The following is a 25,051-nucleotide window of genomic DNA, read 5'->3' on the forward strand; positions in this document are numbered from 1 at the left end:
TGCAAAGCTTCAGGGATGCTTCGTAATTTGAAAACCTCGGTTGCGTTTGTACTCAGAGCATTTTATCCGTGTAACTTCAAATGCCTAGAAGTCATTTTTTATCTACATTACTGTAAAGGAAAGCAGTTCAAAGTGTGAATGGGTCAGACGCCCAATGGTTTTGTTCACCGAAGTCGTCTCTTCTCGTCCTGTAGCAGAAGTGGATGCTCCTCAGGGCTGCTGGCCATCAGAACCCCACTGATATAAATATTTAATAAAGCCACATGCTCCTCCTTGTATGTGGTGCTCTTTCTTCCCCGCGTTCCTCAGGTTTTCATTCTCTTAGCTAAAAGTGAAGCTAAGTTTCTCTTCTACAGAAAAGTCCTTGATCGTTCCTTGTCTAATATGAGATTCGAGACCTTCAGTGAAGTTTCCTTCGGAGAGTTCCTGTTGTTGTTTAACATTTTATGCAACCTTGAGGAGACATTTTTCTTTGCTTTGGAGTAAAGGTGCCCTAACTGCCTCATGACACAGCGGAGGTTTTACTAGAATGAGTCTTTAAATACACAAATGAGGGCTGCAGCTGTAGAGGAATAAAGTCTGAATGATGACACTTTTGTGTTTGGAAACAGAAACAATCTGGAACACAAAACAACTCTTATTTTTAACGGTGTTGGAGGAATCTGAAGGTGGTGAGTCATTCTGGCAGATTGTAATTAACACCTGTCTCATGCAGGTGTTCTGACGTTGTAAACCTCACACACAGAACATTGTGGATGTAACTAAATAAATCAAGAAATGATTCCCATTCAGGCTATTAACAGCGCGCTGAAGATCTGAAGTTCAGAGTGCATCTGTCAGAGATCAGACGCGTTCCAGCGGAACCACGGCTCACGGGTGCACAAGTGAGCACATCTGGGCTGGGCAGAAGTAATTTTACAACACTGGTTTAAATAGCGCCAAGAACGAGACGCGGTGACTTAAACGCTGCAAGTTGTGAAGCGCGTTCCATCCGCGAGCCGCATCACCAAGCGGAAAGTGAATGCGTCAAGCATAAACCAAGCTCTATGGAGCTGTGTCGCGCGCACGCGCACACACACACACACATTCAATAAGCGCGCAAGCTGCGCAAACTCCGGCGCGCCGTCAGACGGAAGACAGAAATGAGCTCTGCCTCTTCTGTGATAAAAACTTTTAAGAGGTTTTGTAACATTTTTCATTCAAGGTCAAATTAAGATATTAGTTTCTATTTTGGGATGACGTATTAAAGTCGGGTCCGCTCCAGCCAGTGACTCCGAACCTGACCACAACTACTGCAGCATTTGTTATTCCAGTCTGTGTGGCAGCGGTTTGCAGATTCAGCCACACCATAAAACAGCAATAAGTCGGTCTGAGGCAAAAGTGAACGTCATGGCTATATCTTTTCCATCTTTTCCCCTATAGACATTTGATTACGCACAAGTAGGTGACCAGTTCAGGTTTACGCAGAGCAGAAGGAAGAAGAGCGCTGGCGCCACAGGTTAAACATTCCTACTTTAAGAAAACCGTTAAATTGCATTATTTATGTGCTACCTGGGCACTCTAAATATTTATTTAAAATTAAATCAAAAGGAAATTGTAATGGTATCGAATGTTTATTAATTACTATTTAAAAAATGAAAGTGATGGGGAAAAAGGTCGATCATATTTTTTAACCCTGTCTGTTTAGCTTGACGTCTGATATATATATATATATATATATATATATATATATATATATATATATATATATATATATAATATAGCCATGCCCTGATGTGGGGCTGGGGGGTGTTACAACCAGGTGTCTAGGGGGCCTGGGGTAACATGGAGGACGCGTGACACAAAGGAAAATTAACAAAGGTTTTATTTAATTTCTCTTAATTCAGAAAAGATGACTATTATTCTTTTAACCACCACAGATCTAAATCCACTTTTACCAAAACAGGTTCAAACAGTAAGAGCACAATATCGAAGTTCTAAGTGGGAGACAACAGACCAGAGGAAAGGCAGCTCTGCACTATTGTCCCCATTGGTGAGGAGCTCCAGCTGGTCCTTTAAACAATTTGCGGCTGATGAAAACCCAGCTCAGCTGGTGCAGGGAGGAGCAAGGGTGAGCCAACATAGTCTGCAGGCAGGCTCCTCAGATGCAACATAAAATGCACAAAAAAATGAAATCACAACACAAAAAGGCTCCAGCCGTAACAGGGGGTGCGTCGACATGGCCGGGACATAGAAGGGGGTGCGCGGCTAAATAAGTTTGGGAACCGATGACTTAGAGTAAAGCTACATTTGCCAGTCATGTGTTACATATGTAAAAAACTAGAGAAAAGTTGTGTTTTGTGTTGCTGATTCTGGCCTATAAGAAAAATAAACAGTTATTAAACTTTTAAATATCACTATCAATTCTCACTTTTAGTTGCTGTAATTGGTTGAAATATGCTCATCTATGTACATTTAAACTTGTACACCCCCCCCCCCCCCCCCGCCCTTAATGTTTCTTTTTTTACTAATTATTTCTCTTCTATCAGGAGGATTCGTAGGAAACACCCTTCACCTTCTGCCCAGTTACCAAGGAGAAGACATTCTGAGGAGGGAAAGGAGGATGGCTCGAGTTCAGGCGCTAGTACTGGAAGAATATCTCAGTAAGTGTGCAACTTTTAACGGTTAGGCAAGGCAGCTTTACATGTGTAGCACATTTCATAGCCTGTTTAAAAAAGCAGAGGCGCCATCAGGGAGTCTTTGGTCATTCATAAGTGGTCTTTGGAGAATGGAAACAGCCACGGCAAAGCTGACGTCGCCGTGTGAACGTCTGAAACTTCAACAGTATTTGTCGATGTAGTGCTGACTAAAGCTCGGGGGATGTAGCGCCAAATGATGTTCTCAAATTGTTTTTCTAGGATTCCTCACAGCTGCATTTATTGGACAAATTAAATACTTGTTTGAGCCAGATTTATTCTTTGCATTCTATATTTAAACTGTCGAAATTAAGGTCAGTCGTTGAAAAAAATCGCTTCATCAATCCATCAAGTAGGGATGCGCCTAGTAGAGGCCGACCTATGCAGCACATTGATTGTGAAAGGTAACTGAACACTCACTGTGTGTAATTTAAATTAAATAAGTAAATAAATAGGGATGTCCCAATCAGGTTTTTTTGCCCTCGAGTCCGAGTCATTTGATTTTGAGAATCTGCCGATACCGAGTCCCGATACTTTTAATACATAAAAAAATAAGAAAAGGAAGAAATAGTTCCAGAATGTTCCTTATTTTTTTATTTAATTACCTTTTTATTCAAATTTTTAACAACAGATCACTTCTGTGAGGTAGCTTGAACAATCAAGCAATAAATAACATAAATTCTTCACTTTTGGACTTTATTGCAAATATAAAAAGTCTAATAAAAATACAGATAGCACTTCAACTTAAAATACCTGGCAGGGGTCTATTTTACCTCGGCCCCCAAAATGCTTAGATACGTCCCTGGGCATGGGACGGAGTTTTGAAGATGATCTGAATTGTATCAACTATATAAATACTACATGCTGATAAAGTATTGCTTTAAACAGGTACAAACGTGTAGTGGGATGAATCTACATACATTTTATTTTTTAAGAACTTTGTTTTGTTGGTTTTTATTTTCCTGTCTGTCTCTGATCTTCCTGCATCTCCCAGTCCTCCAGACAAACTCCTGCCTGCTTCCTTCTTTTTCACCCCACAAGTAACTTTTTAACCAGCAGATCAAATTGATCTATTGACCGCAAATGCTGAGTCCATATAAATAATATAATCTCGATGCAATCCACAGTGTTCATTACATAGAAACGCAAGTAATCGGCATAATGAACTCGGTTGGAATGTTTACTTTATGCAGGACCCACATCTCATGTGGCTTCTATCCTCCTAAAACATGTGCATGAATAAATAAGCGGCATCATAGTGTTGGAGCACCTTCGTACTTCCTGTGGTTAGTCTGTAGGCAATGTGGAACGCTCACGTTTTTCACAAACCATTACATGATGGCTGGATAAAGAGGGTGTGGGGGTTGTCCTGTCGACATGCAGGGTATAAACTGGAAGAGTCCGTGGTAAAACAACAAGATGGTGAACATTGTTATTTTATGCGATCTGGCAAACCAATTAGTCGGATAAGCATTTGTATTTCTCAGTCAAATGAAGAAATAGTTCATTTTGAACATGAAGTTGATGAGAGAGCCGAGTGTTTGGTGACGGTTTGAGAAAGAAGTGCAAGAAAGTCAGAGATGCCACAGAAGATGGTTGTGGATGTTGCAGCAGCTAGGCGACACCGGTGTAAGAAGCATCTGGAGGACAGAAAGGCCATGAGGTTCTGGTCAGAAATTACAAACGTTTTTGATGGAAATGAAATGCATCATCATGGCATCCAACTCAGCTGTGTGAAGGTGTGATATTCATTCTTAAAGAGCAAGTCACCCCCCTACCAGAATGCAACCCCTCTCCCATTTCCTGTTTGAAAAGTTTGCCACAAGTTGCCTGGCAGACCAAGAGGGCGGAGCCACTAACAGATACACACACAGCGGCATTGTGACATAGTTAGATACCAGCTAATGTCATAGGGTACATCTTAGCCAATCGCGATGGCAGATTTAAATTCAAATGTAGTGCACAGTTTTTACCTGAAGAGGGTGCAACACTGACAGTTTTAGGTAAAATATTTAAAGTGGAACCAAAGCCCTTTTCAGATAGACATTCTGGAACATTTGCGGACAATTCAATCCGGTTTTTAACCGGAACTGTGTTTTCAGACACACCACTTTTGTACTGGAACTTGTCCTTTCGGCTGCGTTCACACAGCAGGGAAAAGTTCCAGATGTCTGACGGCTGCGGGGGGTGGGGTGGGGGGGAATCGGACTTATGTTAAGAAGGAGAAGAAAATATCATTTCTATAGCGCCTCTCAAGATAAAAATCACGAGGCGCTTAAGCATAATTCTGCGCACACGAAGACGCATAAGAGACCTGGATGATGAAGCTCAATGGTTAAAGGAATCACTGAAGCGGTGTGAAGCGCTCCGTCGCGCATCTAGACGGTACCGTAGGAGGCGAGCTGCCGTGGTTCGCTTATGGGTTCGCCGCATGCTACAGCAGCGGGCTATCTGGGTGCGCACGGCGTCCCCCGGTCCCCTCCTCCTCCCCCTCCCTCTTGTCCGGAACTTTACCTCACCAGTCTGAAGCAGCCACCCTGTCCGTAACAAGTCCGGACCTGTTACTAGGGGCTTTGTCCGGATAAATTCCGGAACATGTTATCCGGATGTTTGTATTCAGACAGAAACATTTCCGTTTTTCATGGCCTGTCTGAAGGGGGCTCAAGATGCACTAAAGTGCCAAATTACTGACTACACATGTCCACGGTATGATTGATTACACGCTCATTTATATGATTTATATATTTATTGGCTGGGGAGAGGGACATCTGGGCCTCCGTGCTTAGGCTACTGCCCCCGCAGCCCGACCCCAGATAAGCACCCTAAAATGGATGGATAGATCAGCATTAAAAAGTTGATTTGGGGGTGACTTAAGTTCAGCTTTGCAGTAATTATACTATCAATATTGGCAACACAATTGGCGTAATATTCTTGCCTCACCATGTCACCAAAGGTAACTGAAAGGACACACAGTCTGGCGGCAGTGTTTTCCTGATGAGCCGCAGTGGTGTGTTTTAAGAACAGATTTCCAAGAAAACCAGTGAAAACATAAAATGGTAATTATTTTAGCAACTAAACAGTACATTTTAAAATCATTGTGAGAACATAACACAGTAGATTTTTTGTCACAATTTTAAAACACAAATAGAGTTAGAAAAAACAAAAGCCAAAGTTATAGACAAAAAGGAAACAAAAAGGTGAGATAATTCACTATGTACCTCATCATCCTGCTCTGTGAAATACACACACACACACACACACACACACACACACACACACACACACACACACACACACACTTGTATGCGCTAGAGAGGAGACGACAGAAGAAAATGTATCTAATGGATCCAAGCAGAATTATTTGATTTATTTATTGTTTTTAGCTGCAAGATAAAAAAAATCACTATAAAGACATTTCATAGCACTGGCTGGTATTTATGAATAATTTTGATTAATTACACTGAAGAGTTTAACTGTTAAGTCCAATTCAAGCTTCCTGAAATGTCTTCAAACCTCAGCTCTCTCCAGCACCATCATTTCACAGACACACTTAATTTCTTCTTGGCAGCCTCTGATTCTGACACACCAGTGGAGTGGAGTCAGATTAAAGGAAGTGGAGTGAAAATCTTTATACTTTTGGGGAAGCAGTGGGTCTGTTCTTTCAAAAGGCCACGAGCAAAGTGTGAAATCCTGACAGACTACAAGCCTTAATGAAATTCCTCGCAGTTTATTCAGACTTGACATTAAATTGTGGAGCGGAATGTCTGTGAAAGTTGCAGAAGTTTTGTCGTGCTGTTGGAAGTTTCTGTGATTCTAATAAAGTTTGTGTGCACACGCAAGCAGGCACACACACAGTCATGGCCTTTTTAATCTTTTTCACTGCCTGCTTTATATATGTGTGTGTGTGTGCGTGCGTGCGTGCGTGCGTGCGTGTGTGCATGCATGTGTGTGCACGTGTCAGTGTCAAGAACTTCATTTATCTTTTTCTTTCAGTTTTACTAGATCTGTTATTTCCACACAAAAGCCCTGTAACACCTGTAACAAAAAGTTGATTTAATGAAAACAATTTCATCCAGATTTTTTTACATTAATAAAACTTTTTCAAAATCCAGTTTGGAAAAACATTTGACTCTTTAGCGGCATGCAATTCAGAGTAAGTATTGCATCTACGGTAGCCCACACATCAAAAAGGCAATACGCGGCGACAACCTCCAGCTTTCACTGATATGACTGATATATCGACCTACATGTTCTGAAGGAAACAAGCAAGTTCTGTCAGGCTGCTTGAAGAACACAGCTACCACCGATCCACACATGGAGGAGGGCTGGTGTGAGGCGGGAAGAGGGGTGGCGATGGAGTGGACAACACTAGCTGCCTGTTAGCCACCGGCTAGAGGAGGAGGGCTGGAGCGTGTTGGGAGAGAGACAGCAGAAGAGACTTGAGTAGAAGGAACTTTATGAGGTGTGTTGAACTGGTACTTAAGGACCGGATTGGGAGCTCTATGAAGAAAAGATGAATAAACAACTAGAAGTGAATTAGGGAGCATAACTGCTTGGAGGCTGGTGGCAGGCGGGGAGCTCACCATATGTGTTTGCCAAGTGTTGGACAAGTTTGACGTGACCTTTGATTTCATTGTTTGTTATTCCAACAAACCGCGCACAGCATCAGTGCACATGGTGCCTTCTTCTCAGTTGGTTTGGCAGACTCCTTGCTTCCAGGGCGTACTGCTGCCCTCCGCAATTTCTTTCTCGGTTACATCATGTAAATGAGCAAACGTGAAATGCAGAGCTAGTATGTCTCTAAACAGCCACCGTATTTCAAAATGGCACATGGCCATGGAGCATTGACCTTCTATTATGTATTTAAAAATGTAAAATTTCATGCTGCGAAGATGTTGGTGAGAAATATTAATGAGAAAGGACAAGTTTGTGTCCTGGATGCAGTGGCGGTTTTACCATTAGGCATAAGTCGGCGGCCGCCTGGGGCCCCTTATGCTGGGGGGCTCTCTTGCTCTGGCTGCTGGTACCCCTCTGTTAATGCCACAGTGGACTATTCCTTTAAGACACTGATGCACAAACAGGAAGTGATCGGTAGTCATTCCACTCCAATCCTGTTGGTGGCAGTAATGCACCAAATTGTTCTTTGCCAAGTGCCATAAGACCACAAATAAGAAGAGAAAGCAGAAAAAGAAGAAGAGAGGCGGAAGCATTCGTAACAAACTCAAAGCGGTAGTCAAAACATTAAGCATGAAATGGAGTAATCCTAGTGGCTCCAATAAGAGAAAGAAGCAGCTTGCTTTAAAAAAAGCTTTTATCTTCATTTTCGAAAGTGACGTCGTTTTTCCAATGTAAACTTCAAAAGGAAGCAGAAAAGGAAAAACAATGGACAATGTTTAAAGGGAGGAAAACAGACCAAAATGGAAAATAGAAGAAAAAAAAAGACAAAAGCACAGGAGCACTGATGCAGAGCAAATAGTGGACACTCAAAGGGAGAGAAAGACGGGTAAAAAAGGAGGACTAATAAAAAGTCAAAATAACTCATGTCAGAAGGGGGAAGAGTTTCGCAAATCCAGTTAAAGATAAGGTTGTCGAAAATTTTGTGTAAGGGGGCCCCATGTCTGTGTTCGCCTTGGGCCCCCAAATTGCTAAATCCACCACTGCCTGGATGCACAGAATTTGGTAGTAATCAGGTAAAAATATGACACACTGGGGCTTTAACATAGATCCTTTTAGACTTGGTCTTCATCTTTCTCCGGCCTAGGGATGGGTACCGAATTTGGTACTTTTTAAGGTACCGACCGAATTCCACAGTACCGACCGAGCACTGATTCACGTCATTTCAAACGGTGCCTCGTTTTGGTACCCGTCCATCATAACGAGAACTTGCCAAGACAGCTGCGCATGCGCAAGAGCGTTTTGTCATTGCTCGCTGCGAACCAGTTGTAAACAGAGCAGCATGGGTAGAAAGAATGCAGGCTAAAGCTTGGGTCCACTTCACTAAATGTGATGGGTAACTGGGCGATGAAACCAGCGACAACGATCTAAGTGAGACATCCTCATCTTAATCCGCTCCGGTAGGTAAATATAATTAGCTTGATCTGTTAGCTTCCGTTTCGCTAATGGTGCGTTCGCTTTCTCCTCTGAACTCCGAATTCCCGACTAGAAGAACTTGAACGCGCTCTAAAGTTTGGCTTCACTTTACTAAATGTGACGGGTGAAAACGAAACCAGTAATAACGATCTAAGTGTGAGGCATCATCGTTTTAATCTGCTCCAGCAGCTAAATAAACTGTTTAAGATAATGTTAGCTTGATATCTTAGCTTCCATTGCTACCATTGTTATCAGCTAATGCTGCGTTCGCTTTCTCCTCTGAAATTCTAACTTTCCAGTAGGAAAAATCAAATGAAAAAAGATGGCAAAAGGAATGAAGATACACAGTAAATTTAGTTCACAGGAAAGATGTTTGCTTCAGTTTAATTATCAGCTTATAAAACTACAAGGACGATGTTAAAATACAAACAGTTGTATGTTATTTATCGTGATATTTATCAAATATTGTTATATTTTGAGAAAAATATATATTTAATTATAAAAGAGAATTAAACTAATAAACACTCAAAAGTATCGAAAATTGGTACCGTTAAGTACCGGTATCTCCAGACCGTCCTCTCCCCAGCCACCTCCACCAGTTCCTCCGGCAGGGCCCCAAGGCGTTCCCGGACGAGATTGGAGATGTAACCTCTCCAATGTGTCCTGGGTTGCCCCGGGGGCCTCCTGCCGGCAGGACATGCCCGAAACACCTCCCCAGGGAGGCGTCCAGGAGGCATTCTGACCAGATGCCCAAACCACCTCAACTGACTCCTTTCGTTCCGGAGGAGCAGCGGTTCTACTCCGAGTCCCTCCCGAATGTCTGAGCTCCTCACCCTATCGCTAAGGCTGAGCCTGGCCACCCTACGGAGGAAACTCATTTCGGCCACTTGTATTCGCAGTCTCGTTCTTTCGGTCATTACCCAAAGCTCATGACCATAGGTGAGGATTGGGACGTAGATCAACCAGTAAATCGAGAGCCTGACTTTCTGGCTCAGCTCCCTCTTCACCACAACAGATCGGCTCAGCGTCCTCATCACTGCAGACGCCAAACCAATCTGCCTGTCGATCTCCCGATCCCTCCTACCCTCACTCGTGAACAAAACCCTGAGATGCTTAAACTCTTCCACTTGAGGTAGGACCTCTCTCCAGACCCGGAGTTGGCAAGCCACCCTTTCCCGGTCGAGAACCATGGTTTCAGATTTGGAAGTGCTGATCCTCATCCCAGCCGCTTCACACTCGGCCACAAACCTACCCAGCAAGAGCTGAAGGTCAGAGCTGGATGAAGCTAGGAGGACCACATCATCCGCAAAAAGCAGAGACGAGATTCTCCTGCCACCAAACGCGACACAATCCACTCCACGGCTGCGCCTAGAAATTCTGTCCGTAAAGGTTATGAACAGAACCGGAGACAAAGGGCAGCCCTGGCGGAGTCCAACCCTCACCGGGAACAGGTCCGACTTACTTCCGGCTATGCGGACCAAACTCACGCTCCTCTGGTAGAGGGACTGAATGGCCCTTAACAAAAGGCCACCCACCCCATACTCCTGGAGCATCCCCCACAGGGTGCCCCTGGGGACTCGGTCATAAGCCTTCTCCAAATCCACAAAACACGTGGATTGGTTGGGCAAACTCCCATGCCCCCTCCGTCACCCTTGCAAGGGTATAGAGCTGGTCCACAGTTCCACAGCCAGTACGAAAACCACATTGCTCCTCCTCAATCTGAGATTCAACTATTAATCGGACCCTCTTCTCCAGTACCTTGGAGTAGACCTTTCCAGGGAGGCTGAGGAGTGTGATCCCCCTATTGTTGGAACACGCCCTCCAGTCACCCTTCTTAAAGATGGGGACCACCACCCTGGTCTGCCACTCAACAGGAACTGCCCCCGATGACCACGCAGTGTTGCAGAGACATGTCAACCACGACAGCCCTACCACATCCATAGCCTTGAGATACCCAGGACGAATCTCATCCACCCCCAGGGCTCCGCAGCTGTGTAGTTGTTTGACTACCTCAGCAACTTCTGCCCCAGAGATTGGACAGTCAATCTCCAGGTCTCCCGGCTCTGGCTCCTCCTCGGAAGGCGCGTAGGTGGGATTGAGGAGCTCCTCTAAGTATTCCTTCCACCGCCCGACTATAACCCCAGTTGTCGTCAGCAGGTCCCCATCTCCACTGTAAACAGTGTGAGCGAGTTGCTACCTCCCTCTCCTGAGGCGCTGGACAGTTTGCCAGAACCTCTTTGGCGCCGATCGATAGTCTTTCTCCAAGGCCTCACCAAACTCCTCCCACGCCCAAGATTTTACCTCGGCAACTGCCTCTGCTGCACCCCGCTTGGCTATCCGGTACCCGTCTGCTGCCTCCGGAGACCCACAGACCAGCCACGCCCTGTAGGCCTCCTTCTTAAGCCTGACGGCTCCCCGAACCTCTGGTGTCCACCAGCGGGTACGGGGGTTGCCACCACAACTGGCACTGGCCACGTTGCGACCACAGCCAGCAACAGCCACCTCAACAATCTCAGAGTGGAACAAGGCCCACACTGAGTCGATGTCCGCCACTGCTCTCGGGACGCGGTCAAAGCTCTGCCGGAGGTGGGAGTTGAAGGCCGTCTTCAATCAGATTCAATCAATCAATCAGATTTATTTATAAAGCGCTTTTCAAACAGAGTGCTACTCAAAGTGCTTTACAAAATGACCCCAGATTCCCATAACAGGTTAAAAACATTAACAGGCATATGCAAGCGCGCACGCACACACACACACACACACACACACACACACACACACACACACACACACACACACACACACACACACACACGTAAAATTATATTAGGCTGAGTCCAGATGAGTCAAGTAAGGTAAGGCAAGGAAACGCCATCAGAGGAGCCGTCTGCCCCGGCAGCATCAGGTCTTCCATACTAAGTCAGGGCGCTTAGTGGAGGGGGAGCATAGACCCCCACCTATAGAACGCCCAGGAAGCTACAGTCAACCACCGCTCCCGGGGCAGAGGGCCCCAACAGAGGAAACACTGGATTTAAATGAGTAAAACTATAATAAAAGAGCTAAATAAGGGACAAAAGTTAAAAAAATAAGTAATTAATAAAATCATATAGAGAGTAAAATAATAATATTAAATAATAAAATGGTGCTAGAATATAATCATATAAAACATGCAAAGCAAGCAATAAAATATAATCATGTAAAATGAGAAATAAAACTGTAGTAAATATTTAGATAAAAGCTAACCTAAAAAGATGGGTCTTGAGCCTGGACTTAAAAACATGAATGTTCTCTGCAGCCCTGAGGTCCTCTGGCAGCTCGTTCCAGAGGCGAGGGCCATAACACTGGAAGGACGCCTCGCCGTGAGTTTGTGTCCTAACTTTAGGGCTGACCAGGAGACGCCTGCCAGAGGAGCGCAGAGGCCGTGAGGGTTCATATGGTGAAAACAGTTCTGAGAGATAAAAAGGCCCAAGACCTTTAAGGCACTTAAAAACCATTAGAAGAACCTTAATATGGATCCTGAAACAAACGGGGAGCCAATGCAATGATTCCAAAACCGGTGTCATGTGCTCCCGCCTCCTGGTCTTCATCAGGACACGTGCTGCCGAATTTTGTAGAAGTTGTAAGCCTGAGATGCTCTTTTTAGGAAGACCAGAAAGCAGGGCATTGCAGTAGTCTATCCTACTGGCGATAAAAGCATGCATCAGCATCTCCGTATTGGCCCGAGAGAGAATGGGGCGGACTCTGGCGATGTTCTTTAGATGATAAAAACCTATTTTTGTGTCTTGACAGGTTCTTCTGCCAAGCGTTCCCAGCAGACCCTCACTATGCGTTTGGGTGTGCCAGGTCTACGCGGCATCTTCCCCTGCCATCTGATCCAACTCGCCACCAGTTGGTGATCAGTTGACAGCTCCACTCCTCTCTTCACTCAGGTGTCCCAAACATACAGTCGCAGGTCAGATGATACGACTACAAAGTCTATCATCAACCTGCGACCTAGGCTGCCCTGGTACTAGGGCTGGGCGATATGACGATTTTAGACCATTTTACGATCTACACATCTGACGGTCTGTCATTTTTGAGAGACCGTTTTATCACGATTCACAGCTGCTGTTGAATTTCTGCCTCTGAATGAAAAGGGAACTTACCCCAGGCGAATGACACGCCTTTGTTTGACCCTTAACCAATCAGAGTGAGTCATAGTAATATATTAGTGCCCCGCTTGTTTTCACCTTCACCTGTGTGTGAACAAACATGGCTTCGGCCGCGGCTGAGCAACACCGAGGTTTTCGTTCCGAAGAGGAACGCAGGGTTTCCTTAGCGCGCGGCGCTAACAACTTAGTGACGTGACATGTCTCGGAGAAAGCGTAAAAACACGTTGGACGCTTCTTCTGAAGCAGGAAAATAACACAGCTTCTTAAGCAGAGCACGACGTCGCCTCGGCTCGTTCACCCTCTGCCGAGCCGGTGTCGGTACCGACTGAGCTCGGTCACTGGGTCGATGGAGCTGCCCCGTGACTGCCTGATGGAAAACCAGCGGGTTTCATCAGACTCGTAAAGTTTCTTGTTTTTGTTAGGGACCTCTGTATTTTACCGCTCCCTCCTGCAGTCTTCCCCTATTAACATTTAAAATGATTCTGTAAACTCCGTGTATCAATAGAAACAATCTCTGCCAGCTGCAGTAAATGTAGTCTCCAAATAATAAGAGGTGCATTCATCTGTGTATCTCCTTTGATCCGCATTAGTGATATTCTCAGCACCAGAACAGTGAAGCAAAGAAAGATTCCTGAGTTTGTTAGTAATTTTATTTATTAGGTGCATCTAACCTGTTCTATTTTTCTCTGAAATGAGATTAAATCAGTGCTTCAATGGGTTGTCTCCAATCTGCACTGGAAATTTTTACTTTATTTAGAGACTTGTTGCAGAAAATATTCAGAATGCGCAGTTATTTGCTACCACAAGCGATCTCTGGTCCAGCCGCACATCAGAGCCGTATTTGAGCTTAACTATCCACTACATGAGCAACTGGGAGCTACATAGTATTTTGAACAAGTTAATGTTTGCACAATACGTTTGCAATTGACATGTTTGCACTTTAAATATGTTTACGATTTTAATTTATGTTAAGTTACTTGAAAAACGAGAAAAACTGATTTTTGTAATTGTTTCTCTCAGGGCTTTTATCATCTCTGGTGTGAGTTTAAAATATAAGTGTGTTAGCACTGTGCTGATTATCCCTAATATGAATAAATGTCTATTTATTCAATGTTTCTCTTCTTTAATACGCAATTGAAGTTATGCTATTCATGGATAAAAAAATCGTGATAAAATATTGGAAAAATCGTGATATTCTATTTTTGCCATATCGCCCAGCCCTACCTGGTACCAAGTACCACCGTATTTCAAAATGGCACATGGCCATGGAGCATCAACCTTCTATGTTCGAACATGGTGTTCGTTATAGCCAAACTGTGGCTTGCACAGAAGTCCAATAATGAAACACCACTCGAGTTCAGATCAGGCGGGCCGTTCCTCCCAATCACACCCCTCCAGGTCATGCTGTCATTGCCCACGTTAGCATTGAAGTCCCCCAGCAGGACAATGGAGGCCCTGATGGAGCACTTTCGTCCAGGGACTCCAGAAAGGGTGGGTAATCTGAACTGATATTTAACCCATAAGCACAAACAACAGTCAGGACCCGTTCCCTGACCCGAAGGCGGAGGGAAGCTACCCTCTCGTCCCCCGAGGTAAACCCCAACACACAGGCAGAGAGTCTTGGGGCTAACAAAAAGCCAACCCCAGCCCTCCGCCTCTCACCCAGAGCAACTCCAGCAAAGGAGAGTGTCCAACCCCTCTCAAGGACTTGGGTTCCAGAGCCAATGCTTTGTGTCGAGTTGAGTCCGACTATATCTAGCCGGTACCGCTCAACCTCTGCCACAAGCTCCCGCACCTTCCCCACCAGCGAGGTGACCTTCCATGTCCCAAAAACCAGTTTCCTTGTCCGTGGATCGGACCGCCAAGGCTCCCGCCTTGGTCTGCCACCCGATCCACACTGCACCGGACCCTTCATGTTCCTCCTGCGGGTGGTGGGTCCACAGTTGGATGAGTCCATGTATCCGGTTCGGGCTGGGCCCGGCCAGGCCCCATGGGTGAAAGCCCGGCCAACAGGCGCTCGCTCATGGGCCCCAACCCCAGGTCTGGCGCCAGGGTGGGACCCTGGTAATCCTCCTCCGGGCCGGGTACTCCGACTCCTTGTTTTTACGTCCACTATTGGTAATTTATTGATTGTATTTTTTTTTCTAACTTTTAAGAGGACGCAAATTTAAAGAAATCTCTACATGTGTTCGAGGCGATGGACATTCAACGCTGTGCATCCCCCTGTGTGTGTGTGTGTGTGTGCGTGCGTGCGTGCGTGCGTGCTTGTGTGTGTGAAACTAGGACAGAGAGAAGAAACTCCAGTGGACATCTGTGACTTGAAGGCCATTCTGAATCTTACCAGGGAGCGGTATCTAACGACTGCTGACTCTGCTCTTCCTGCTGCTGTCACCTGTCTGACAAATGAGCAGCCTCCAAAACACCCCGGTATGAACCAACCCAAGAAACGCACATCTCACTGCTTCTGCCCTCATACGGTCACAATTTTAGTAAACAATAACATCTGGTAATTTAAAAATAAATCGTTGGTGGAGAAAGAAATTACGGCCTGCCGCCTCGGCTCAGTCTGCTTAAAGAGGGGAGCTCTAGTCTTAGAAATGCAGCTTTAGGGCTGATGGGACAGAACGTTGGGCGGGTTTTATGTCATGAGTGACATTTTGTTTGGATTGCCTGCAAATTTGTGTCCATCGTTATGTTTTTTAGCGACTGTCGTAAACTTAAGATTTTCATGAATAAAACGACCACTAGACTAGTTTATCCAGCTGCCTGCAGCAGGGTCTGTATTGTTGTCCATCATCATATTTACACAGATTTAGTTCTAGATGTCTCACTAAAAACTTGAATCAAACAACGGGACAGGTGAGATGTTTAACACATGCACAAGCCAGCTTATTTTCCTAAAGTCCCTCCATCTTTTTGTGTCTGTCAGGTGTGTGTTTTGGATTTCCGTGTCGACGTTCCTCCGAGCACTGTGACTTTGTGTGGGAATGACGAAGCTTTGGCAGGAAGCATCAGTCCTCTCATGCGAGGAATTTTTCATCCTCGGGTGCGCGGTCCATCTCATCTGTAATTCTGCTGCAGCCAGACTCTGATTTCCATCCTACTTGATGTAAACATGCAATCCTCCTGTCCAAACATGAGAAAACTGCAGAGTTGGGGGAATTTTGGATGCATTCGTTCAGTCGCTTCCTGCCAAATGTTGAGCGTGCCGACCTGTGTCAAGTGAAAGTTCAGATAACTCCTGTAATCCATCTCGCGGCTCCTGGTGCTTATATTACACCGCCTACAGAAAGTGGGAAGCTGTGCAGTAACTTAACTACTTTTGCTGCTGGAAACTGCATTTATGATCTACGACAGGTCTTCTTGTCGTCCGGTATTTAAGGCCACATGTTTAATGTCGTGTTCGTTCCTTCCGGCGGCAGCAGCGTTTCTGGTAAGAAGCTGTGAATGCTCGTCCATCAGCGTTAGAAAATGATACATTTCTCCTGCTTTTTTCTCTACTGTGTGTTTTTCATTTTAGGCTGAGCTCAGACAAACGTTACAGGAAATAATCCGAGGTTATGGAATTTTGTCTAAATTACCGTAATCCCTAAATGCACAACTAAACATCAGCTGTTCAGATTAGAGTCAGGATGAAGACAGTAGGTCAGTTTTCCAGCTGCTCATCAACACTATAAATCAAATAGAAGGGGATTTGTGAGTTTTTCCTTTAGAAAGTAACTTTTCTGACTCTGCAGTAGTCAACAACTTTCTTTTTTGTTTATTCCAGGGTTTCAGACGCTTTCTCTGCAGCCATCTGATTGGCCTGAGCGAAGTGTCCTGCACAACATCGAAAACCTGCAGAGGAGAAGACAAAGGAGAAAGTAAACAGGATCATTTGTTGAGCCAGTTTTGCCCAGAGTGGGCTTTTAATTCTTAAAACATCCTGTCTTTGTTTTGCTTAGTTTTATTATTCTTTTGCATGAATATTTATTACATTTCATATCGTATGTGTCTGTTTCAGGTTAGGGCTGCTAGGTCCCGGCTCCAGTGAAAGTCTGTTGGGTCCCAAAGACAGCCAGAGGGGCTCCACAGCTTTACTCGATGCCAAAGAACTTCTAAAACACTTCAGCTCCGATGGCGTTCCCACCGGAGATTTACAACCGCTGGCTATCAACAGAGGGTAGGAGCAGTCATCATATTGCAGATCCCATCTCGCTCGTTTCTCATACAAAAATTTCCAGAGCAAACACAATCCCAAGCTTTTAGATCCACCTTCACTGCTGCAGAAAATATCCTTTCAAATGAATTTTGATTTTAAGTACGAGAGCAGAGCAGTAATCTCTGGGCGTTTGTGTTTAATTGTACTGTTTTGTTTAAAAGAGAGGATGATTTCCCCCTTATTACTCTCTTTATTTTGTTTTCATGTCTTCTTTATTTCTTCTTCTCCCTAGTGCTAACCTGTTTCAGCTGTCACCTGACCTCTCACCCAGGAGAGTCAGCCAGATGTCCTTCAGAATGGCTTCAGCCTCCCACTACCACGGCATAGAGTAATTATACCTCACTGAATGTGATGTTTCCTTTTTATTCTTTACTTTTCTCACGTGAGTTTGTTGCCACAGGTTTTGCCTGGACACCCAGAGTTCCCTCGACCGAGACCAGGCATTTGCACGGCTCCAGTCTCGTCTGATTCGCTATGAAACACAGACCACCTGCTCCAAAGAGCCCTGTGCCCTCACCTTTGCCCCCAGCCCTGCCCCCTCGCCTGCGGTGATGTCAGAACCAGGAAGTGTGCCCGATGGAGAGACTCTTCAGAACAATGATGTTGCACACCTCAAACGCAAGTCTCGGGAGTTAGACATAGTTGGAGGTTTTCCTCGTAAGAGGTAGGATGGCAGAGTTAGCTCCTGGTCGGGAGTTGGTGATGTTGATGGGCAGAGAGAGCGAGAGCGTCCCTTCAGTGTGCGTGTGTGTGTGTCTAACCAAGGTTGGTGAAGTCGGAGAGCAATGACTCTCTGTGTTCTCAGAGCAGCTGCAACAGTGGTCCACACACAGACTTCAGGTCTCTACGACAACAGCCAATCAGATCCCAGTCCACATCGTCCTCCATCAGGACCGCTTCAGCCACCAGATGGACGTCAGGTGAAAAAGTGCTTCAGTGGAAGCAGCTTCGACATTGTTTAACAATGAAATTGGTCTTCATCATTTAGGTTTGCTTTTAATTTTTGGACAATGCCAAATAAGTTAAAGGAGGATCTGCAGAGATGAATTCAACACATCAAATTTACATTTATTTTTATTTTGTTAGAGTTTCTTTTAGGCTTGACACGATTAGATTTGATGTTTTCTGTGCAAAAACATCTATCCACCTCATTCCTATAACCTGTGAGCCTCTGTGTGAAAAATGCGACTGACTTCCAGTCGCACTAATCCTCTTTTTATGGGCTTTTAGAGACGGAAAACATGGAAACATCAGCTCACAGCTCCAACGGGACACCGTTACACTCCCTCTGCCCACTGCACCAGAGGGGTGGAGGATAATCTTAAAATCTGGCCAAAGCTAACATACAGTAGCATTTTTATCTACTTCCTGAACTCTGTCGCGTTTGACAGCAAGGAAATAAACTATCTTAAAAGCTCCGAGGCTTATCAGTGCCAACACAGTAATAGGTTTGATCGTATTTTGTTGAAAGAGATGGGACACAATCCTGTTTACCTAAAATCAGGCGTAGAGTCGAGCCAGGGCCTTAAGTCCCTCATCACCAAGCCTGGGTTTTAGCTTCTACATCAGGTGAAATACAAACAGCAGGTTGATACCGGCAGCCTAAACACACGTGACACTAGTTAACAAAATAAAAGCATCCATCATGTTGGATATTAAACTGAAAACTGAAGGAAAAGTAGCTAAAGTATAATGAACAATTGATCAAAACCTCTGTGAAAGATTTAGGAACACTTGAATCATTGAAGTAAAGTATAATAAAAGGAGGGATGACTCAAGAGTTGCACAGTGCTGTATGCTGATGACTGAATAGAGCCAGAAAAGTGAACAATGCAATAAAAGCTAAAGAGAGAATCGGTGAGGCTGGACACCTCTAATCAGTGGTCTGAGTCACAATGTGTGGGTCGACCTTACAGGCTTTAAACGGCTCTTTCTTTAGCTTGGCACCACTTTTATGAAACAATCAGTTTTTATTTTATCGTTCTTTTGCCTTTGGACATGTGCTGATGTAGCTGCGATATCTAAATGTTCTCTCCATCCTGACTCTTAAGGTTCATGTCCTGACAGATGTCAACAGCAGAAAACGGCTCAAGGACGCATCGAGGTCAAACCTGCCAAAGAGTCACGCTCCCAGAAACACAACAGGGTGAGAGATTCATTAGTTCTTTAAAGATAAATTCAATAATTCTCTGTTTACTGTAGCTATCAAGTAGTCTGCTTCACCCACCGGAAGGCTGAAGAGCCCGTGTTGTAAGCTCGTCAGAAACGCAGTGCTACTAAAATAACACACAAAGAAAGAAATTGGCATGTGATAACGTTATATTTAAGATACTAATAATAAACAAATGAGGCCATATTGTTGTGTTTGATGTCTCAGATTACAGTGCGTTTCACAGATTGGTCTGACGTCTGTTTATATGTGTTCACAGAAGCAAATGTGAGGATTAAATCAGAAACTGAGTAAACATCGTTATCAGTCAGCAAATCTGCAACCAATCACAAAAATTTAGTTCAATTAAACTAAATGTTCTCAAAAGTAGAAGCTTTTGCATCAGTTTGTACAGGTTTGTGATCAAGATCATTTTTAACCTGAAAACAGTTGTCTTATTTAAGTCTCCTTAAAGCCGCGCACTTTGCAGTTAAGCTTGCTTTACCACCCCCTAGTGTCCATTTAGTAGAACCAAAAGCAAAACTCAAAGGACCTTCATGAATTTAAATTCAAAGAGTCTGAGTACCCGGCCCGGAGCGTTACCGGGGTCCCACCCTGGAGCCAGGTCTGGGGTTGGGGCCCGTGAGCGAGCGCCTGGTGGCCGGGCTCTCACCCATAGGGCCCGGCCGGGCCCAGCCCGAACCAGATACATGGGCTCATCCAACTGTGGACCCACCACCCGCAGGAGGAACATGAAGGGTCCGGTGCAGTGTAGATCGGGTGGTAGACCAAGGCGGGAGCCTTGGCGGTCCGATCCCCGGACACGGAAACTGTTTTTTGGGACATGGAAGGTCACCTCGCTGGCGGGAAAGGAGCAGGAGCTTGTGGCAGAGGTTGAGCGGTACCGGCTAGATATAGTCGGACTCACCTCGACACATAGCTTTGGCACTGGAACCCAAGTCCTTGAGAGGGGGTGGACACTCTCCTTTGCTGGAGTTGCTCCGGGTGAGAGGCGGAGGGCTGGGGTTGGCTTTTTGTTAGCCCCAAGACTCTGCCTGTGTGTTGGGGTTCACCCCGGGGGACGAGAGGGTAGCTTCCCTGTGCCTTCGGGTCGGGGAACGGGTCCTGACAGTTGTTTGTGCCTATGGGCCAAATATCAGTTCAGAGTACCCACCCTTTCTGGAGTCCCTGGGATGAGTGCTAGATAGTGCTTCATCAGGGGACTTCATTGTCCTGTTGGGGGACTTCAATGCTCACGTGGGCAATGACAGCTTGACCTGGAGGGGTGTGATTGGGAGGAACGGCCCGCCTGATCTGAACTGGAGTGGTGTTTCGTTATTGGACTTCTGTGCAAGCCGCAGTTTGGCCATAACAAACACCGTGTTCGAACATAAGGATGCCCATCGGTACACTTGGTACCAGGGCAGCCTAGGTCGCAGGTCGATGATAGACTTTGTAGTCGTATCATCTGACCTGCGGCTGTATGTTTGGGACACCCGAGTGAAGAGAGGAGTGGAGCTGTCAACTGTTCACCACCTGGTGGTGAGTTGGATCAGATGGCAGGGGAAGAAACCGCGTAGACCTGGCAGACCCAAACGCATAGTGAGCGTCTGCTGGGAATGCTTGGCAGAAGAACCTGTCAAGACAGTCTTCAACTCCCACCTCCGGCAGAGCTTTGACCGCGTCCCGAGAGCAGTGGGGGACATTGACTCCGAGTGGGCCTTGTTCCACTTTGCGATTGTTGAGGCGGCTGTTGCTAGCTGTGGTCGCAAGGTGGCCGGTGCCAGTCGTGGTGGCAACCCCCGTACCCGCTGGTGGACATCAGAGGTTCAGGGAGCTGTCAGGCTGAAGAAGGAGGCCTACAGGGTGTGGCTGGTCTGTGGGTCTCCGGAGACAGCAGACAGGTACCAGATAGCCAAGTGGGGTGCAGCTGTGGCAGTTGCCGAGGCAAAATCTCGGGCGTGGGAGGAGTTTGGTGAGGCCATGGAGAAAGACTATCAATCGGCGCCAAAGAGGTTCTGGCAAACTGTCCAGCGCCTCAGGAGAGGAAGGCAGCAACTCGCTCACACTGTTTACAGTGGGGACTGGGAGCTTCTGACGTCAACTGGGGCTATAGTCGAACGATGGAAGGAATACTTAGAGGAGCTCCTCAATCCCACCTACGCGCATTCCGAGGAGGAACCAGAGCCGGGAGACCTGGGGATGGACTGTCCAATATCGGGGGCAGAAGTTGCTGAGGTAGTCAAACAATTGCACGGCGGCGGAGCCCCGGGGGCGGATGAGATTCGTCCTGGGTATCTCAAGGCTATGGATGTGGTAGGGCTGTCATGGTTGACATGTCTCTGCAACATTGCGTGGTCATCGGGGATAGTTAATGTGGAGTGGCAGACCGGGGTGGTGGTCCCCATCTTTAAGAAGGGTGACCTGAGGGGGTGTTCCAACTGTAAGGGGATCACACTCCTCAGCCTCCCTGGAAAGGTCTACTCCAAGGTACTGGAGAGGAGGGTCCGATCGATGGTTGAATCTCAGATTGAGGAGCAGCAATGTGGTTTTCGTCCTGGCTGTGGGACTGTGGACCAGCTCTATACCCTTGCAAGGGTGATGGAGGGGGCATGGGAGTTTGCCCAACCAATCCACATGTGTTTTGTGGATTTGGAGAAGGCTTATGACCGAGTCCCCAGGGGCACCCTGTGGGGGACGCTCCAGGAGTATGAGGTGGGTGGCTTTCTGTTAAGGGCCATTCAGTCCCTTTACCAGAGGAGCATGAGTTTGGTCCGCATCGCCGCTAGTAAGTCGGACCTGTTCCCTGTGAGGGTTGGACTCCGCCAGGGCTACTCTTTGTCGCCGGTTCTGTTCATTACCTTTATGGACAGAATTTCTAGGCGCAGCCGTGGTGTGGTGTGTGTCGAGTTTGGTGGCAGGAGAATCTTGTCTCTGCTTTTTGCGGATGATGTGGTCCTCCTAGCTTCATCCAGCTCTGACCTTCAACTCTTGCTGGGTAGGTTCGCAGCCGAGTGTGAAGCAGCTGGGATGAGGATCAGCACCTCCAAATCTGAGACCATGGTTGTCGACCGGAAAAGGGTGGCTTGCCAACTCCAGGTCGGGGGAGAAGTCCTACCTCAAGTGGAAGGGTTTAAGTATCTCGGGGTCTTGTTCACGAGTGAGGGTAGGGGTGATAGGGAGATTGACAGGCGGATTGGTTCGGCGTCTGCAGTGATGCGGATGCTGAGCCGATCTGTCGTGGTGAAGAGGGAGCTGAGCCAGAAAGCCAGGCTTTTGATTTACCGGTCGATCTACGTCCCAATCCTTACCTATGGTCTTGAGCTTTGGGTAATGACCGAAAGAACGAGATCGCGAATACAAGCGGCCGAAATGATTTTCCTCCGTAGGGTGGCCGGGCTCAGCCTTAGAAATAGGGTGAGGAGCTCGGACATTCGGGAGGGACTCGGAGTAGAACCGCTGCTCCTCCGGATCGAAAGGAGTCAGTTGAGGTGGATTGGGCATCTGGTCAGGATGCCTCCTGGACGCCTCCCTGGGGAGGTGTTTCGGGCATGTCCTGCCGGCAGGAGGCCCCACGGTCGACCCAGGACACGCTGGAAAGGTTTCATCTCCAATCTGGTCCGGGAACGCCTTGGGGTCCTGCCAGAGGAGCTGGTGGAGTTGGCCGGGGAGAGGACGGTCTGGAGCTCCCTAGTTGGGATGCTGCCCCCGCGACCCAGACCCAGATAAGCAGAGAAAGATGACAACGACAACAGCAAAACTTTGTCTTTTTAATGCATTAAAGCAGCTATCTGGAGTTTTCCCCTTTCCAGAATTATTTATGATTTTTCAGAAATCCATAAAAATTATTGTCCTATCATGTACTGTGAAATAATGTAGCAAATACTTCCTTTTATTTATCTATTTATTTTTTTGCTCAATGCATATGAACTGAGCACCGATCAGCACTAAACAACCGCATTGCACTAACGCTTACGTACAGATGTTAATCACAGAGCATGCTCGAGCGTTTAGACGTACCTCGTTGTTGCAGGTTGGCCACTTTTATCAGGCACAAGTATTTTATTTTATTTTATTTTTTTCTTTCAAACAAATAAAACAATTCTCATAATAATTTCCAACTTAGATAACTTATCACAACCATCATTGTTCGAAAAGGAATAGGAAGAAGCATAGCTTATTTCACCAATCCCTAAATCAAGTTACTCATACTTAAAAAAAAATTAAAATATCAGAATACAACAACTTCTGAACACAACATCACAATACAACTCAAAAGTACAAAAACTCAAATACAACAACGTTAGTATATATCATCACTACAGTACATATACAAATCAATTATCCTCTTGTCTGTATCTGGAAAAAATGAATTCTTTATATAATTTCCTAAATTGCACTATATTTAAACTTTCTTTCCTCAAGACTATTCCATAAAATAACTCCACTAATTGAAACACACATACTTTTCAATTTTGTTCGAGCATAATGCTTCAAATTTAATTCCCTTCTCCACTTATATCCACCTTGTCTGTCTGCAAGATTTTGAATATTTTCAGGCAGTATTTTTTATTTACTTTGTACATAAATAATGCAGTCCTCAATTCTATCAAATCTTTGAACGTTAAGGTTTGTAATTTTATAAATAAGCTATTTGTGTGTTCATTACATCCCACATGGCTGACCAACCATATGGCTTGTTTTTGTAACGTACAAAGTGCATATAGGGTGGTTTTTATAGGTGTTTCCCCACACTTCAACACAGTAGGTTAGGTATGGTACTATCAGTGTGCAGAACAGTATATACAATGCCTTTTGATTCACAAAATGTCTTGCTTTTCCCAACACCCCAATACTTCGTGCTTTCCTTTTACATATTTTATGTGAGGTTTCCAACCTAATTTGTGATCGAGGATTACACCCAGAAATTTATTTTCATACACTCTTTCTATAATAATATCATTTATAGTTATTGCCATATGTGTATTTATTTTATGTTTTCCAAACAACATAACTTTAGTTTTGTTTAAGTTTAATGATCTATTCAAATCAAACCATAGTTTCAGTTTAGCCATTTCTGTTGTTACCAACTTACAAACATCTTGCAAATTTAGGCTTACACGACATAACTAGAACGTACATGTAATAATTGTAAAACAATGTGTTTTAGCTCTGTGTTGTTAGCTAGAGGAGCGCATTCATGTTGCTTTCAGCCTTAAAAATGCAAATAAAAGTAGGTCAAGATGTGATACGCTTGTCAACCACTAGATGGTGCCGTCAGATAAAAGAAAAAATACGGACAGCTACTTTAATCTAACTGCTGAAATGTCTCCTCAGCCTTCATTAGTGTCTACAGGAGTGATTCATAACTGAATCAAACGAATCAGCTGTGTTCATAGTTTAAAACATGCAGGAAACATTCTAGAAGCAGACTGCAGCGTCAGGTACGTGAGCTCAAAGTTCAAAAGATCCGACTGGCACTCGGAAGTTGCAAATGCGGTATTCTGGCCACAGAAGGCAGTGGGGGTCTGAGTGACATTTCATTAAGCCTGTAAAGGGTCTTTGGCTCTGCTCAGTGGCCTAGTGGTAGAGTGTCCTTCCTTGGACTTGGAGATCAGGGTTTATTCCCATTCGCGTCATACCAAAGACTTTAAAAATGGGACCCAATGCCTCCCTACTTGACAATCTGCTTTAAGGGGTTGGGTTGGGGGGGTTAATTCACCAAATAGTTCCCGAGCGCAGCCACTGCTGCAGCTCACCGCTCCCCTTCATGGTGATGGGTCAA

General features: G+C 45.4%; 1 protein-coding gene across 1 annotated transcript in view; it reads left to right on the plus strand.

Annotated features, from left to right (window-relative positions):
* Nucleotides 1-25,051, plus strand: part of mtbp (MDM2 binding protein) — a 54,675-nt gene that overhangs the window by 23,113 nt on the left and 6,511 nt on the right. Inside the window, exons 13-20 of the mRNA XM_015949073.3 lie at nt 2,529-2,642; nt 15,200-15,343; nt 16,686-16,779; nt 16,920-17,078; nt 17,350-17,445; nt 17,518-17,781; nt 17,883-18,037; nt 19,169-19,263. Coding sequence (XP_015804559.3) covers nt 2,529-2,642; nt 15,200-15,343; nt 16,686-16,779; nt 16,920-17,078; nt 17,350-17,445; nt 17,518-17,781; nt 17,883-18,037; nt 19,169-19,263 — 1,121 coding nt within the window. The remainder of the gene's footprint in view (nt 1-2,528; nt 2,643-15,199; nt 15,344-16,685; nt 16,780-16,919; nt 17,079-17,349; nt 17,446-17,517; nt 17,782-17,882; nt 18,038-19,168; nt 19,264-25,051) is intronic.

The sequence above is a fragment of the Nothobranchius furzeri genome, chromosome 5, assembly GCF_043380555.1.
Source record: "Nothobranchius furzeri strain GRZ-AD chromosome 5, NfurGRZ-RIMD1, whole genome shotgun sequence".
Taxonomy (NCBI): Eukaryota; Metazoa; Chordata; class Actinopteri; order Cyprinodontiformes; family Nothobranchiidae; genus Nothobranchius; species Nothobranchius furzeri.